The 15,149-nt window shown below is 41.5% G+C and overlaps 1 protein-coding gene across 3 annotated transcripts in view; it reads right to left on the bottom strand.

Moving 5' to 3' along the window:
- Window positions 1-3,018: 3,018 nt before the first annotated feature.
- LOC132978725 (uncharacterized) overlaps window positions 3,019-15,149 on the bottom strand; it is a 190,095-nt gene continuing 177,964 nt past the window's right edge. For 2 of the 3 annotated variants that reach the window (XM_061044007.1, XM_061044006.1), the window contains 4 exons: window positions 12,778-13,098; window positions 8,343-8,550; window positions 6,427-6,910; window positions 3,019-4,616 (listed from right to left, as the gene is read on the bottom strand). In XM_061044007.1, the coding sequence (XP_060899990.1) occupies window positions 3,576-4,616; window positions 6,427-6,910; window positions 8,343-8,550; window positions 12,778-13,098 (2,054 nt within the window). In that variant the 3' untranslated portion in view covers window positions 3,019-3,575. The remainder of the gene's footprint in view (window positions 4,617-6,426; window positions 6,911-8,342; window positions 8,551-12,777; window positions 13,099-15,149) is intronic. The other variant, XM_061044008.1, reaches the window with a different exon arrangement.

The raw sequence follows: 15,149 nt of genomic DNA on the forward strand, positions 1-15,149 counted from the left end.
ATCACATGCCATAACACCTCTTTATTTTTTTAACCAAAAGCATTGATTTACTCAAAGCACATGAAATGACTAGGTACAAATGGGATCAAAAAGTTTGGAACAATCTCAAGAAACCTTAGTAATACATGTGACCACTCTATTTTTAAATGTTGCCTTGTTTTATCTTCAACATATGTCCAGGTAGCTTAAGGGTTAAGACCAAAAAACTTTTTTAATCTCTAGTCAGATTTCCATAGAGCCATGTTTCCCTGTCCCAGATAAGAGTTTCAAAATGTTCAATACTTTAAAACTTTTCGATGTTTTAAAAATGAAACATTCTCTGTTATTTGGATGATTTATTGGAAAGTTCTGAAGCTTTGATGAAAATACAGATTTCAGTCATATTTTTTAACCTAAAGTGAGAGAGCACTGTCTTAATTGAACAAATATATTGGAAATGTTTCACTACCAAAATGTTACCAATGTATTTGTTAAACTAGGACAGTGTGCAAGATTTTGCCTGACATATTTTGGTGTATTGGACTTAGACTTTGGTTGTCGTGGTATCAAAACAGGTATAACTATCATGTGATTTTTTTCTCAAAGTTTAAAAATATGGTATCATGGCAACCCTAGTCCCAGGTCACAGCAGTTACAGTTACCAACAATACTTCTACTGATAGAAACAACACCAACAATTAAGAATATACCCAAGTAAGAAAAGAAAAACAGAATGATCTTTAATGTTGTCCTCGAGTAAACACTTTGAAGGGTCTCATAGCTCGTATGTAAATCACTTTGGATTAAATAGTAACACAGCTGATTAAAGTTTGAAGCAGCTTCAGGATGCTGATGTATTGTTGATAAGCCAAACATAACTAAATCTCAGATTGCCCCAAAGGTTCTGCACCCCCCACTCTTGTGGTCATTGTGCGATATTTGTACATCGGACCGGACACCATCCAGTCTGCACAGTGGCACTGTATGGACAAGTCTGTGGCTCAGGTAAAGGGTACAGAGGTGGGTATGGGTTTCCTTTTTGACCTCCAGATTGGTTAAGTAAGTGCTGACAGTAGACCTTGACAACAAGATTATGGTGGACCAAACTGGTGGACACTAGCAAAGCTGGCAGCTTGACTTATGTGGGTGGCTTTACAGTGATCCGGTAATAAAAGGTGACATTTCTGTGATGGTACACCAAAGACATCCACATTCAGGTCAGGACATGTGGAGAAATTTCCCTCTGGACTCAAATAAAACAGTTTCTGCAAAATGTGTTAAATTTGATCATTATTTCACAAATTAGAACCTTTTCAAAATTAAAATATGTGCAGTAGGCAGGGTAAAGCAAAAGAATATTAGTATGGTCATTCAGTTGCATTTCCTGAAAGACATGAAAGATTAAAGAAAATGAACAGTCATTTTCTCCTGCTCATTAAAAATCGTACTCTTATATCTACACTCTATTATATTTGTAGAGATAAGTAACTATCTACAAAACTTTCAAGTTTCATATCTCCCAGGCAGAGCAACACTAATGACAAAGCTTTCCTTGAGACTCATTACCAATTCCATTTTAGTGTATATTTCTACTTTTGCAGAATAATAATCAAGATTTTAGGGAAAACAATGAATTTTTGTTGTATGCCTAAGAGGGGAATTTCTCCTCACTCCACTGGATTTTCATCAAATTGGTTCCTCGCTGGGGCGAGCAAATTCTGAGGCTTTCTGTAACTAATATTGTGCACAACAACCATCTGCCAGAGGCCACATGTATAATTGAATCCTTGGCTTGTCCATCTCAGACAAGAGCAACCACAAAACAAGCCCCAACCTGCTCATTAATACACAGATGTTGAATACATGGTGTTGTTTTCAGCCCAGAAGGCTGTTTAGTCCAGCTCAGTAAATCCATTTCTAATCTACAGTACATACAGATAATCCCAACATTGCTCCTTTTGGACATATAAATTCAACTTCTTCTTTTTTTTACTAGTTTTTATTTTATATACTCTCTTTTAGCAATAATATCTAGTGGTATTTACATCTGAAATGATTTTACATACAGTCAAACAATGTATCGTTTTCTTTAACTGACATCTTATAAAACAAATGTAATCTTTGACACGATTCATAATCTATTATTGAACATCACACAGTATAAAAGTGCATTCCAGCTGAAAACTCCAGCTCATTTGCATCCTGACCTTTTGAAAGAACAAAAAAGCCCGTCGCAGGAGTCTCTGTGGTTTTGTTCTACTATCATTTCATCACAGATCTATGGGGGTTTTCATTTGGGCAGAATGATTGTTTGAGTGGAATTGATTACCTTTTTTTTTTGAAGGATTTTTGTAACTGTCAGAAAACCATGCATACTTTATTTTCAAGGTGTGACTAGTGCGACTACAGGGGGGGATAGAAAATAGGAGACTTTCTGTAAAAACATTTAAATGATTAATTATAGAGGCGTCATTACTCCATAGAGTAGATGGAATACTTGTGGATGGTGTTGCTTTTATATTTCACTGTAGTACAATCAAAGCCTTGTGGTGTCTTTTTTTTGTCTGTGTGTGTTTGTGTGCAAATCTCTGTAAACATAACAACACTCAACTACAAAAAGCCGGGGGGATGAGCGAAGGATCACACCCCAAAAATGACTTAAATTTTTCACCATGTCTGTTTTCCTTGTGAACTGAGAGGAGGGACGATCTTTTGCAGGATTTAAATGATTCATCATTTTCATTTGGAATGAAGTAGTGAGCTGAATAATTCACTCTTCTGCCACTGCAGATGGAATAAAAAAGTAACTGTTTCTGTACCATCGTCTTACTTTCCTGGCCGTTTTTCTCTCGATACATCCATCGCCCGCTTGTTTACTTTGTACTCAAATATATATTAAATCCCCTGTGTGTTATCCTACTTTCTTAACTTCATTTTTTTATGTTTACTTTTGCACATTGTCCCGAAAAGTAATGTTGCAGCTTTTGTATCATCAGTCATCAGTCTTGTCTTCATCTCGTCTCTTAATTATTCTATAATTATTTCTCCATTCTCTGCCTTTGTTCAATGTGCACACACATACACTCTTGCATACATGTGCGTGTATGCACTTCAATCACACACTTCTCTCGCACACAAACACACGTGCAGACACAGGAGGCAGCAGACCAAACACACACGCCCTGAAACGTCTCTCTTCTTGTTTCCCACTGTTTCTTATTCCATACGTGAGAGCTGAATTAAACCGAGTCCTGGATGTTTGGGTTGTTTTTCTTTGTCCAAAGCATTTAACAAATTGTTGCTGCCCCGAGCAGAAGCAGCCTCTGCATTGTCTCAGTATCTGTGCTCAACCATATCAGCGTTTCAACACTTATTGCTTTAAATTACATCAATCACTCCCTCCCCTGCCCTCGCCTTCTCCACCCTCCCCAGGCTCATTTTTCTCTGTCTCTTTTTATTACTTTGCCTCTTCATCTTTCTCTCCTTTAACTTCTCTTCGCATTATTCGAGCTCTGGTTGCCTTTTCATCATCCTCCCATTTTCCCCCTTCCTCTTTTGCCCCCTTTTGCCCCTATTTGTTTCATTTTTATCCTCCCTCAGTCTTTTTCCTCATCTGCAGCCCTCTCTCTTCCCTCTTTTGTGTCTTTCTTTTCCTTCTCTTTCTTCTTTTCCTTCCCTTTTACGGCCCCGTCTTCAACGTTTTCCTTCTCATCCTTTTCTTTCTCTCTTTCTTTAAAAAGGTGGGCTAACTTCTGGAATTGTGGACCCCACTCCTCCAGCCCTGCCCCCCACTCCTCCTTCTCCGTATCCTTTTCTCCTTCACTCTCCAGGGAGCTGAGAGATCCAGCCCGGGACCCTGTGCCCTCCAGGCCGTACACCTGCACAGAGTCGTACGGCGGCTGCGAAGGGTCAAAAGTGACCTGGGCGAGACGCAGACGGAGGAACTCACCCACCCTCAGTGCCAAAGAGGGACCCCCGGGCCCGTGTGCTCCTCTTGCTGCTTCCATCCCAGGGACCCAGCTGGCCCCAAAGCCCATCACTCCTCCGTATGCCCCCTGATGCTGCCCATGGAAGGGAAACAACTGGGGGCTGATATCCCTCCTGCCCAAAACATACCCACCCAGACCCATCCGATCACGCCAGTCCCCGATAAAGCCAGCTGCTTCAGGGTAGACCGATGATATCCCCCCGCCCTCCCTGTCTGGCCTAGCCACCACAAAGTTGCTCCCCATCTCCAGTCCTCCTCTCCCCAAGCTGCCTGGGTAGTCCCCGTGTCCAGACACCTCTCCATGCTGGACAGTGGCGTAGTTGCGTCTACTGGCAGGTTGTCCATCTGTGGAGGTGCCCCCATTTCCACTCCCCCCTCCACCAGCGCCTCCTCCTCCACCGGAGTCAGATTCGGCCTGCACAGAGCCCGTGTGTTTCGGGGACAAGCCGGAGCGGGAGGCCCTGCGTCCGGCCAAAGGGAGGGTAGCTGAGTCGCAAACCCAGCCTCCGCTACTGTGACCAGGGCCCATCAGGGAGCCCGACCGGGTCATGACGAGGTTGTGCTCCCTGGGTAATGTTTCCGACTGCACCTGGAGGGGACGTAGGTGAGCACGAGTGGTTTCAGTTTGGGGCTGGGGACGGGTGTGGTACTGTTAGGTTTCGTTTTAGATACACAAAAAGGGAATGAAGGGTAATTTAATAAAAGGAGTAATAAGATGGGGGGGTGGGGGGCGGTCGTGTGATGACATATTATGGAGAATAAGCAGGGGATGGTAATGATAAAAAAGTGATTGAGAAAAGGAAGAGACAGGCGATGAGCAGAAAAGAGCAGAATAAAAGCAGAGTTGGAAGAAGCCATATATTAATTGGATGCTAAAATGAGCTAACACTGCACTGTGAGAGGAAGATGGAGAGGGAAGGGATCGGGAGATAAAATATTTGAAAATTAAATAAAGCAGGGACTTGAGAGCCTTGCAATGGTCTAATAAATAAAACAAAACATAGAAAAGATAATGAACAGCAGGATATAAATGTGCTGATATCTCTGAATCATCTTTTTCTCCAAGCATTGTACAACATACTCCTGCTGCTATAACAGTGCTGCAATCTCCGCAATTATATAGTAGGTATGGTTGAAAACAAACTTTATTATTATATTATATCTGCCTAATTACTTACTAACTTTCTTGTTTGCTTATTTAATTGAATAATTGAGTCATTCATTAAACTTTAATGCGTTCTCCAATGCTAGCCATCTATCATTAATCACTTCATTTATTTATTTTGAATCATTATTCAATGCAACATTTCTCATGTCCGTTTCCTCAAACATCTGGCTAACTATCTGTGTCTGTGTATTCATACATCTGCTCATCCATTCTTTTATCCATCCACCCAACTACTCATCTATCAATATCCATCTATCCATCCATCCATCCATCCATCCATCTACTTTTCCATCCATCTCCATCATTCTCTCTCTATATATTTGTTTACCTAATCAGTCACTGCAAAATAATAACTGTATATATTCTTTCAGTCACCACAACTGTCTATTTATTCATTATTATTATCATTCATTCACTGAACAGCAATTGCTCTGGCCACCTTTTGCATATTTCTCTTTCATATCACTACAAATATATTTTTGTTGTTGTTGTTTTTGTAAACGCTGCTGTTTAGGATTGCTGCTAACGAATTTTCGTTGTGTCCTTGTATACAATGATAATAAAGATTCTATCTATCTATCTATCTATCTATCTATCTATCTATCTATCTATCTACTCATCCATCCATGCATCCATCTACTTATCCATCCATCATCCATCATCCATCATCCATCTACTTATCCATCCATCATCTATCATCCATCTACTTATCCATCCATCATCCATCATCCATCTACTTATCTATTCATCATCCATCATCCATCTACTTATCCATTCATCATCCATCATCCATCTACTTATCTATTCATCATCCATCCATCCATCTACTTATCTATTCATCATCCATCCATCCATCTACTTATCCATTCATCATCCATCCATCCATCTACTTATCTATTCATCATCCATCCATCCATCTACTTATCTATTCATCATCCATCCATCCATCTACTTATCCATTCATCATCCATCCATCCATCTACTTATCCATTCATCATCCATCATCCATGCATCCATCTACTTATCCATTCATCATCCATCATCCATCTACTTATCCATTCATCATCCATCATCCATCTACTTATCCATTCATCATCCACGCATCCATCTACTTATCCATTCATCATCCATCATCCATGCATCCATCTACTTATCCATTCATCATCCATCATCCATCTACTTATCCATTCATCATCCACGCATTCATCTACTTATCCATTCATCATCCATCATCCATCCATCCAGCCACTTATCCATCCAGGTTTGAAAGTGAGTTCATTGTGATCCTTACCCAGTCCACATCTTGACTATGGTTCCCTTTGTCCTCATTGCTTCCCTCTGTACAGTTGCTGGCAGTTCCTGTACCCCCTCCTCTGTCCTGGCTGTCACTGGTCCTTGGCGTACCTCCATCTGATGTGCCACTATGGGGTGCAGTACCATCACGGCTTCCCGCTCGACTTCCTGTTCGGCTTCCTGTGCTGAGGTCCGTTGGGGTTATATACACCGCCCCAGATTCCATTGGCCCCACCATGGCCCCCTGGTTCTGGATGACCAGAGAGTGGTCTGGATGGCCTGCAGGAAAGCGGTATCCTATTTCTGCCAGGCCTGGTTCAAATGTTCCACCTGGTGTGCGCCGAAGAACCGGTAATGTGTGGCTGCTGTAACAGAGGCGACCATACAGTGGACCTCCTGCTCCTGAATAGTTGTGGTCGACACCTGGGTTCTGAGCCCAGCTGTAGGTACGAGCTTTTTCTTGATTTCGTTGGGTGTAACGTCTGTAAAACACAGGGTGGAATCTACATTTAACTCTTGTACGTCGTGTTGTTTTTGTGGCATTTGTCACCATATTTAACAACAAACAATGAAACGTGACAGTTAGTAAAGGTCTCTGTTGGGAATAAGACTAATATTATTTTATTTGTTTACCACCATGGCCCACAAAGACAAAAGGTCTCTGGTCATTTGAAGAGGGTTTTAAGACCAGAGACCATATTTCTCAGTGGAACAGGGGGTTAGGACCAATATTAGAAGGGTTCACAAAGAAATACATTTGTTGACTCTAACTGGCCCTTATGTTGCGATCTTGGAACAAACTGGCTTTCAGCTGACAACTATATAGCCTCTGAGGAAAACTGACAATGGTCACTGTAGTTCCACTTGCAAGTTGAACTGTAAGAATGGAATTGGCTTGACAAATTTACAATGTATTGTTATCTGCAGCTATATGTACATATCTGATTACAGACGATGATAATATGTTTAATTGTTCACGGTAACCAATTGTATTACAGCCTATACAATCTGCATTTTTTGCTCTCCAATCTGTTTCCTTGCATACAAATGAATCCCTTTAGAAACATGGTTGGAGAATATTACTCAAACTATTCATGAAAACCAAAACACTTCAAACACAAATAGCCCAATCCAAGCAAACCCTGACAACATCATCAGGGTTTATTTGTCAGACTCAAGAGAGCTCAGAGGTCATTATAGCACCGCTGTTACTCCTGATGACCAGCAAACAAGAATTCAAGAATTCATTCGGTGGCGATTCTCCAACATCGTATTTTGCTGTTTCAAAGTAACCAAATATTTGAACTATCCACTCCTCAGTAAAACAGTGTCAAGAAAAATGAAACATTAAAAACTTAAGAAAGGTGTTTTATATATTGCAGGGATGTTGCAGGGGATTGCATTAGATTTAGAAGGTTTTTAGTGTTGTTCTGTCCACCTTCATAAATTGTGGAAAGCAATTTCCGATAAACTAAAGGCAGCCTTTGAACTTGTTTATGGTCTCCCCATATGGCAAGAATGAATTCATCGTGTTTAATTATTAGTCCAAAGGCAAAAACAATGTTTCTGAGAAACATCAAAGTGGGTGCAAACAACTCTGATGTAGCAGAGAATAAACGCGCTTTAACAAAATGAGCACAACAAAGGGGTCTCCATGGACTGCAGCGCTTGATAGCCTTCTGTCTCAGCATTTTGATCGGTGACAGATTATGACCGGAGTGTTCATGCTCAGTCAGATACTGAAGTTTCTGGACTGAGATGAAAGGTTTTTCTCTGAAGAGGTCAGTCTGTTTATTTCCTGACTTCCTTACATGTAGAGTATGAGAGCCAGCCATGATGTTTGACGCAATTAAACAACAAGAATCACAACATGTTAACAGATTCTCCCACAAACTACGCACTCCTACTACTCACATATTCCTGCTGTCCAGTGTGCGATAGCCTCGTGAGCGGGAGCTGTGTGGAGCACTCTGGAGTGCGGCAATGTCAAAGGCAGCAGTGTCGGCCTCGCCCCCACCCTCATCATCATAGGTTATGATGTTCTCGCGTACGTCGTCCTCCTCCAGTGGCGACAGGGAGTCACGCTTCTGACGGCGCAGGGACAATGACAGGGCACTCACCGCTGCAGAGGAGTTAGAGGGGGTAAAGGATATTGAGCATAGGAGAGAAATTGGTAAAAATGATGAACAATGGGGAAGGGGATGAAGTCACAGGGGAAATAAAGGGAAGGGGTAAAATGAAGGAGTGAGCAGGGGAGAAAATTTGAGGCAGACAAAGAGAGGTGAGACAAAACAAATACAGAAGAGGCCTTGGGTTAGAGGGCTGGTACATCATATCAGCAGGCTGCATGCCTCCGCTGTGTAATTGACATTGAGCTCCAGCCAGGCAAATGGACGCTTTATTCTCCCATGACTCCATGACTCTTATCCCATATTCCCAGAGCAGACAGCCACATTTGACCCAGGGCTGCGGGCTTAGAATCATGCTATTGTGTCTCTGTGACAGATGTCATAAGGGCTACCTGTGATAAATCCACCCTGAAAGACGGGTTTTGTTTGCTATTTTAAAACTATACTGTAATATTTGATGATAAATTGAATAACTTCCAATAAGAAATGACACAGTAAAACCATGAACATGACTTGCATCAATTATTTTACCTTAAACACACAATGTCACCCACATAGTGGAGGTCCTAATGATGTGTCTCTGTAATCCAGGAGATATCAAAGTCAAATGTTAAACCTTGGACTGTACTAAAAGATGGATGACAGCTCCCAAAAAGTGAGACATTTGGAGCTCCCCCTTCTGACTGGCTGCAGTATAGGTCATAAGCTCCGCCTCCTCCATGTTAACAGAAATTACATGCACATTCTAAACTTAAAATACATGTCAAATAAAGTATTCTCAAACATTGGTTCTGTGATCAAAGTTAATCAATAATATGCAGATTTATATCTAATTAAATCAAATTTTATGGAGAAGTTTAGCTTTAATTTCTGTAAAATCTGGGATATAAGTCGCACTGTTGTAGAAGACACAATCTGTTTTTGTGGGGTCTCCATGAGAGAAAAAAGGTTTAAAATGTATGTAGTTTCTGTGGAGGTGTGTAGCTCTTTCTCTGGTTTTGGAGTTTGCAATTCAATGACCTACTGCGACCAATATGCGCTTGTCCACCTCCTCTGGTCACTTGAGGTCTTTAATTGAGGAGTCTTTTCAATCAAACCAGCACCTGACACCAGAAAAAGACACTATGATTGGAAGCCCTGTTGACAGATTATCTTTTCACTAAACCTTTCAAAAATATTTTTGAGCCCCTAATTAAACAAAAGCTTCGCCCCAGATCAACTATGGTGATGTTTTATACAGTAAATGAATCGTCTCAATGCCTTCACTGTTTGGATAGTGTTCACCATGGAGCATTGATGTTCATCACACATCTCAAGGCCCTAACTCATCATTGATCTCTGTATGTTCAATTTGTCCGGCCTGACCACTCTCAGACAAAGTCATCATCTTGCTTCCCTCATACTTACTGTATGTCATTTTATTCATTTAAAGAATGTTTGGAAGCTACAGTTTTTGCTCTGTAACCCAGTAGCAAAACGTATTCTTGTTTTCTGTTCCCAAAGTGCGTTAAGAAATGGGGTAAAGGGGTTTCAGGCACACTGTTCCTGCAGCTTGGGATCTGCTGCATGAGGATTCAGGTCTGGGAGAGCTCGTCTCTTTTTTATCATTCTAAAAAGTTAATTTCCTGCATTGGAAGATGAAGCAATTGTTTGTAGATGCTTTGAGGAATGATCTTCTGCTCTGGGACCCAAGTTATGTTGATCTGTGTTTGTACATTTACATTTGCTGTATAGTTTATCTGTAACTCAATAAATTGATAATCTATATTCCTAGTTCATTGCTATCATCACAAACTATATACAAGTTGGTGTTTTTGTTGTTGCTGTAGGACATCATGTATTTATTTTTGTTAAAGCTCAAGGTTATGATGTTGGATTTGAGAGTTTCTCAGCCGTCAGGTAAAAGTCATTTGAAGGTCTGAACTGATGTCTCGCTGTGGTTGCAGCTTTGTCAGCAGTAAGCTCAAGTGCTCGTCTCCTGTTAGTTTAACCTTGGGAGAAAAGATTAGCATAACTTTTAAGGTTACTTTTCAGCTGTCTTATCCAAAAATGAACAAGACAATGAGACTCAAGTTAACAAGACACTTACCATGTTTGCAGCACTCTTGACTACAACCCCAAAATCAAAATTCTAAATTTGCAGCATTTCTTAAATGAATGGGTCTTTCAGTCAACAAGGAAGCCGATAAAAGCAAGCTTTTTGTTCCTGGTTTATAAAGGCAGGTTGATGCCAATGCTCGATTTTTATGAGTTGGTTCAAAATTCTGACTAAATTTAATGTTTTAAGCTGATTCATTTTAAAATGAGAACTCTGTCAAAGGTTCTAAAGCAACACAAAGCAGATAGCATTAATGTAACTATAAAATACTAGCATGTTGGTTCCAGCTTGGTGGTTGTTTGGTTAGTAAAAGTAATCTGTAACGCCTACAAAACAATGCAGCTTACCAATTTGATCCAACTAGCTTTGGAAGTAATGCTGGCTAAAGTTATGAGACATGAAGCTTTGTGCTGGTTCATTCAGGACACGGAAGTCAAACGCCCCAGGTGTTATCAGCTCACAGCCAGCTGATTGAATCATTACCTCTAATCACACATACACACCAATCACAGCTCATTCTCACAAGGCGGTCCACTTAAACTCAACTTCCATCTCACTAATCTCTGCTACACCAATGCTGCACACAACCTGCTGCTAGCAAAGCTTTTGCCATCATATCCTCAGCCGCCTTCTTTCTGCATCAAGCCTTTGGTTCACCCTTGCACGGGGGTCTAAAAGCTGTGTTATGCTGCTAGGCTAACCCAGAAAGCATCATTCAAGCAGAGCCTTCAACGCCAAGCAAAACTGTATTTCCAGTTTTGTATTAAAATGGTTAAATGTATGATGAAAGTGTTCCTGACTGAACTGGTTTAGTAGGCCAGTTTTTGCAAAGCTTCATGCTAACGGTTCATCTTGTGGAGATGACCTGTCAAACCTACTCTACCCAGGAATAGTTGGTAACACGTTTATGTGCTTGTGTGTCTACATTGAAGCACCCTGGATGGAACTGCATTATTTGCACTATTGGATTTCCTTGGATCTAATCAAATGATGGCTGAAAGGAGTGAGGAATGTCTAATCCATGTAACAGGATTGAGGGGGCCTCTTCATGCCAGAATGAACATGTATTTCTGTCTTCATTAGAATCTCCATCCAGGAGGCTTAAACTAAGACTGCCTACCAAATGGTGTGATATCCACCTTATGCATGCCAAGCCCCTTTTTAATAACCAGACGGGATCCTGATGGGGCTACTGTCAGAGCTTCTGTAGGAACATCTTGAATCATGGAGGTCCCAGTTATATAGGTCTGGATTAGTAAGGAAGTCTTACAGACAAGAACAACAAGACAGCACTGGAACAAACGTCAAGTCTATTTAAAAACTACAGACTTGATGTGATTGCTCTAAAGTCGTGTGTATTGCCTTGTATCGTTTATGCCCTTGTCACTTAGAGGAGTGAATTCTAAACTCCTCCAAAAGCCACTTTGCATGATCACCTTCACGCTGTGTTGCACCTCTGTCTTGATTGAACCGGGCTCTTCCAGAATGATAATGCCTCCATCAACACGGCATGAGTAGTGATCCAACAGACTGAATAGAAATGACAATGATGCTGGCCACAAGCCAAAGCCTCCTCAGCACCTAACACATTATCCAATTGAGCATTTGAGTTTCTGCAAAGGTGGCAGTGACATTTTATTATGCCGCTATCAAAAACCGGAGGGCTCGGATAATCACTCAGAGTTGTTATTTTAGCAGTGATTAGTGCTGACCTTGCCAGAGGAGATAACTGGACCAGAATTGTGAGGAAAAGTAAACCTGGTATTGAGCAGCTGTGACTAGGAGAAATATTTACGCTGCTGCCTCCATTATTTTCATATGCAGATTAAGTATCCAGGGATGTAGCGGAGGGTAAACAGCCTTTAACACAATTTATTCTTCTTTTTTTGTGGCGTAGCATTAAACCCCTTTATATGCAATGCATCTTTATGATATAACTTCACTTGGTTAATAATACTTAACACTGTTGTAAATTTAAAAACAAAACATGATATAGCTTAGTGAGTGACCAAATCTAGCCCATATAACACTTCTTTATGTTTTCAATTACATTATGGTCTTACAGTGATCCCAAACATCATTGAAGTGTATGTTAAAAACCAGGTTCAAACAAGCTGTTTACCTAATAGTGTAGCAACACATGCCAGAATAGCCAGCAGGGCGGCAGTACTGAGCCCAGGGGAAGGCAGCGTGGACTGCTGAGGGAGACACACCGCCTCACGTTCCCAGTCCCACTCGCCCTCAGCCTCTTTGTCCTTCTCTTTCTCCCCGGCTCGCGCCCCTCCTCTCAGGCAGGGACATACGGAGACCGTGACCGTCCCGCTGCTGATGAGGCCTGATGTCCCGTCCCTCAGGACCAGCGGAACGTAGAGCGTCAGGGTGGAGTACGCGGAGCGAGACAGGGGCTGGAGCTGGGACAGCAGGACCAGGCTGGCTGTGGGGCCTGAAAGAAGATAGACAGAGAGAATGAATGGGGCCATCGTTTGAGTATTTTGGGCTTAGCCAATCAGCAATAAAGCTTCCCACACTGAGCATTTTGTCAGAGGAAAATGGCCAGTGAGTAAATGCTACAACTGTATTCTTTCTAATGGCCTGCAGGGGGCAATTGAAATGGTTGCAAAAAGATGTCCACTTGTCTGGAAGGGAACCAGAAGGGTATATTATAACCTTATAGCTAGATAGCTATAATAGCTAGTTTTTGCAAGTCATTTTTTATGCTATGGCTCCTAATTGACTTAAAAATAGAAACATAAAATCTGATATGTTTTTACATATAAAAGTGCTGCCATTAATTCTGCCTGCGTGGGAAAACTGTCAAATTTAAAACACCTGTCAGCTCACACTGGTTTTGATTGAAAGTCAGTATGTGCAGAACAAAGCTCTGAGTGCTGTACACGATTTAAGTGTTTCTTCAGACATGGATAATGTCATGAGCCCACACAACTTTCATCTTACATCCATTTTTTCCAATAACAAGAGGCTGGCATGGACCAATTTCACACAGACAGCAGCTAATGGACTCTGTCAGTCTGACTTCTGTTAGCTTTGAGCGAAGGAAATGTGAAGTGTCAATGTTGGAGATATTTTTTTTAATGTTTCATCAACATTAAATGAGCTACGCAACATATAAAACAACAACTTAAGAGGAGAGGGCACATAGCAGAGTGTGGAAAATATCAGATCTGTATGAAAGGCACTCAACTCAATTATCAAAACAATTTCCTCTGATCAAAATCACAGATCAAATCATTAGCTTTTCAGCAAAGAAAATCATGTAGCCCGCCTTTGTTAGACAAGCTCTCCCTGTGAGAACAAAACATGTTCTTTTTCACTGTTCTCCTGTTGGATGACACATGAGAGACGGCTCTGATTGCAGATGTCAGTCAATTTGTTCTCTGGAGCCACAGTCCAACCAGAGCTGATGTGTTTCTCATGGTTTGCCAAATTTAGTAACAATTAGCAGAAAGATAGTCCTTATAGAGCAAATGAGTGCTTAAATTCACAGTATGGAAATTCCTCCAGCAGGGGGCTCTCAATCAAAACAACAACAAAAGATGATGTCGGGGCTGGCGGGGAATCATGGGAGTGATTTTCTCTCCTACTCCACCCCCCACCCCTGACGAAATTAACTCCCAGTTGACCGCAGTCGAGACGAACGGGCAAAGCCGACCTGAGGAAGAGAATATGTTTACCGACGATGTTTCCAAGTATAATTTACATGACCTTTTTACAACAGCAGAACATACAGCAACAGTATGGCAGCTTTCGAGCAGTCCCCGCTTCCTTATGCAGCGGTCTTTGACGTTACATCTGGTGTTTCCAACATGTTGAGTCTGCCATGGCGGCTGTGTCATGGCGGCTGCCAGAAAAGACACAGACAAATGCAGATTGCATTTAAAAGAAAATGCAATCTGCATTAACTTGCACAAACTGAAATATCTACATGTAATGTGAAAGGAATTGCTCAATGAGCCAACAGAGAATTGTTTTGTGTAAAACAGTCGAGGGTTAATTAGCTGACCTATTTGGCTTTATGGCCTGCAAATTGATTTAACGCCAAAATAAAACCAAGTTTCCAATCACAGCAGGCAGGTCATTTATCTAAACAAGTCTGATAAACCTCCCATTACCTACTTGTCCAGCTTAAGAGCTAGTGGAGACCAAAACAACCACAGTCCTCCTGTGCACCTATGTGCAGTAGTAAACAATGGAATATGCTTGTGTCGTGGATAATTAAATATAGCATATGACTGACAGGCGGGTGCATTGGAGCTGTTTCCCGGAGGCCAACAGCTCTTCACAGTTCCACCTCTTGCTTGTTAATGGGTGGACTGAAAGTTAGGGTGAGACAGCATTTCCAATACCGCCATCGATGGGCTCCAAAAAACTCTTTGTCTTTGCTCCTTGCATATCTGCTTTACACACTGAAATTCAAGGAGTGATGACATACAATCTTAACTCCCTTGGCTGGAGGCAGCAGGAGGATGCTGGAGT

The sequence above is a fragment of the Labrus mixtus genome, chromosome 8 (genome assembly GCF_963584025.1).
Source record: "Labrus mixtus chromosome 8, fLabMix1.1, whole genome shotgun sequence".
NCBI lineage: Eukaryota > Metazoa > Chordata > Actinopteri > Labriformes > Labridae > Labrus > Labrus mixtus.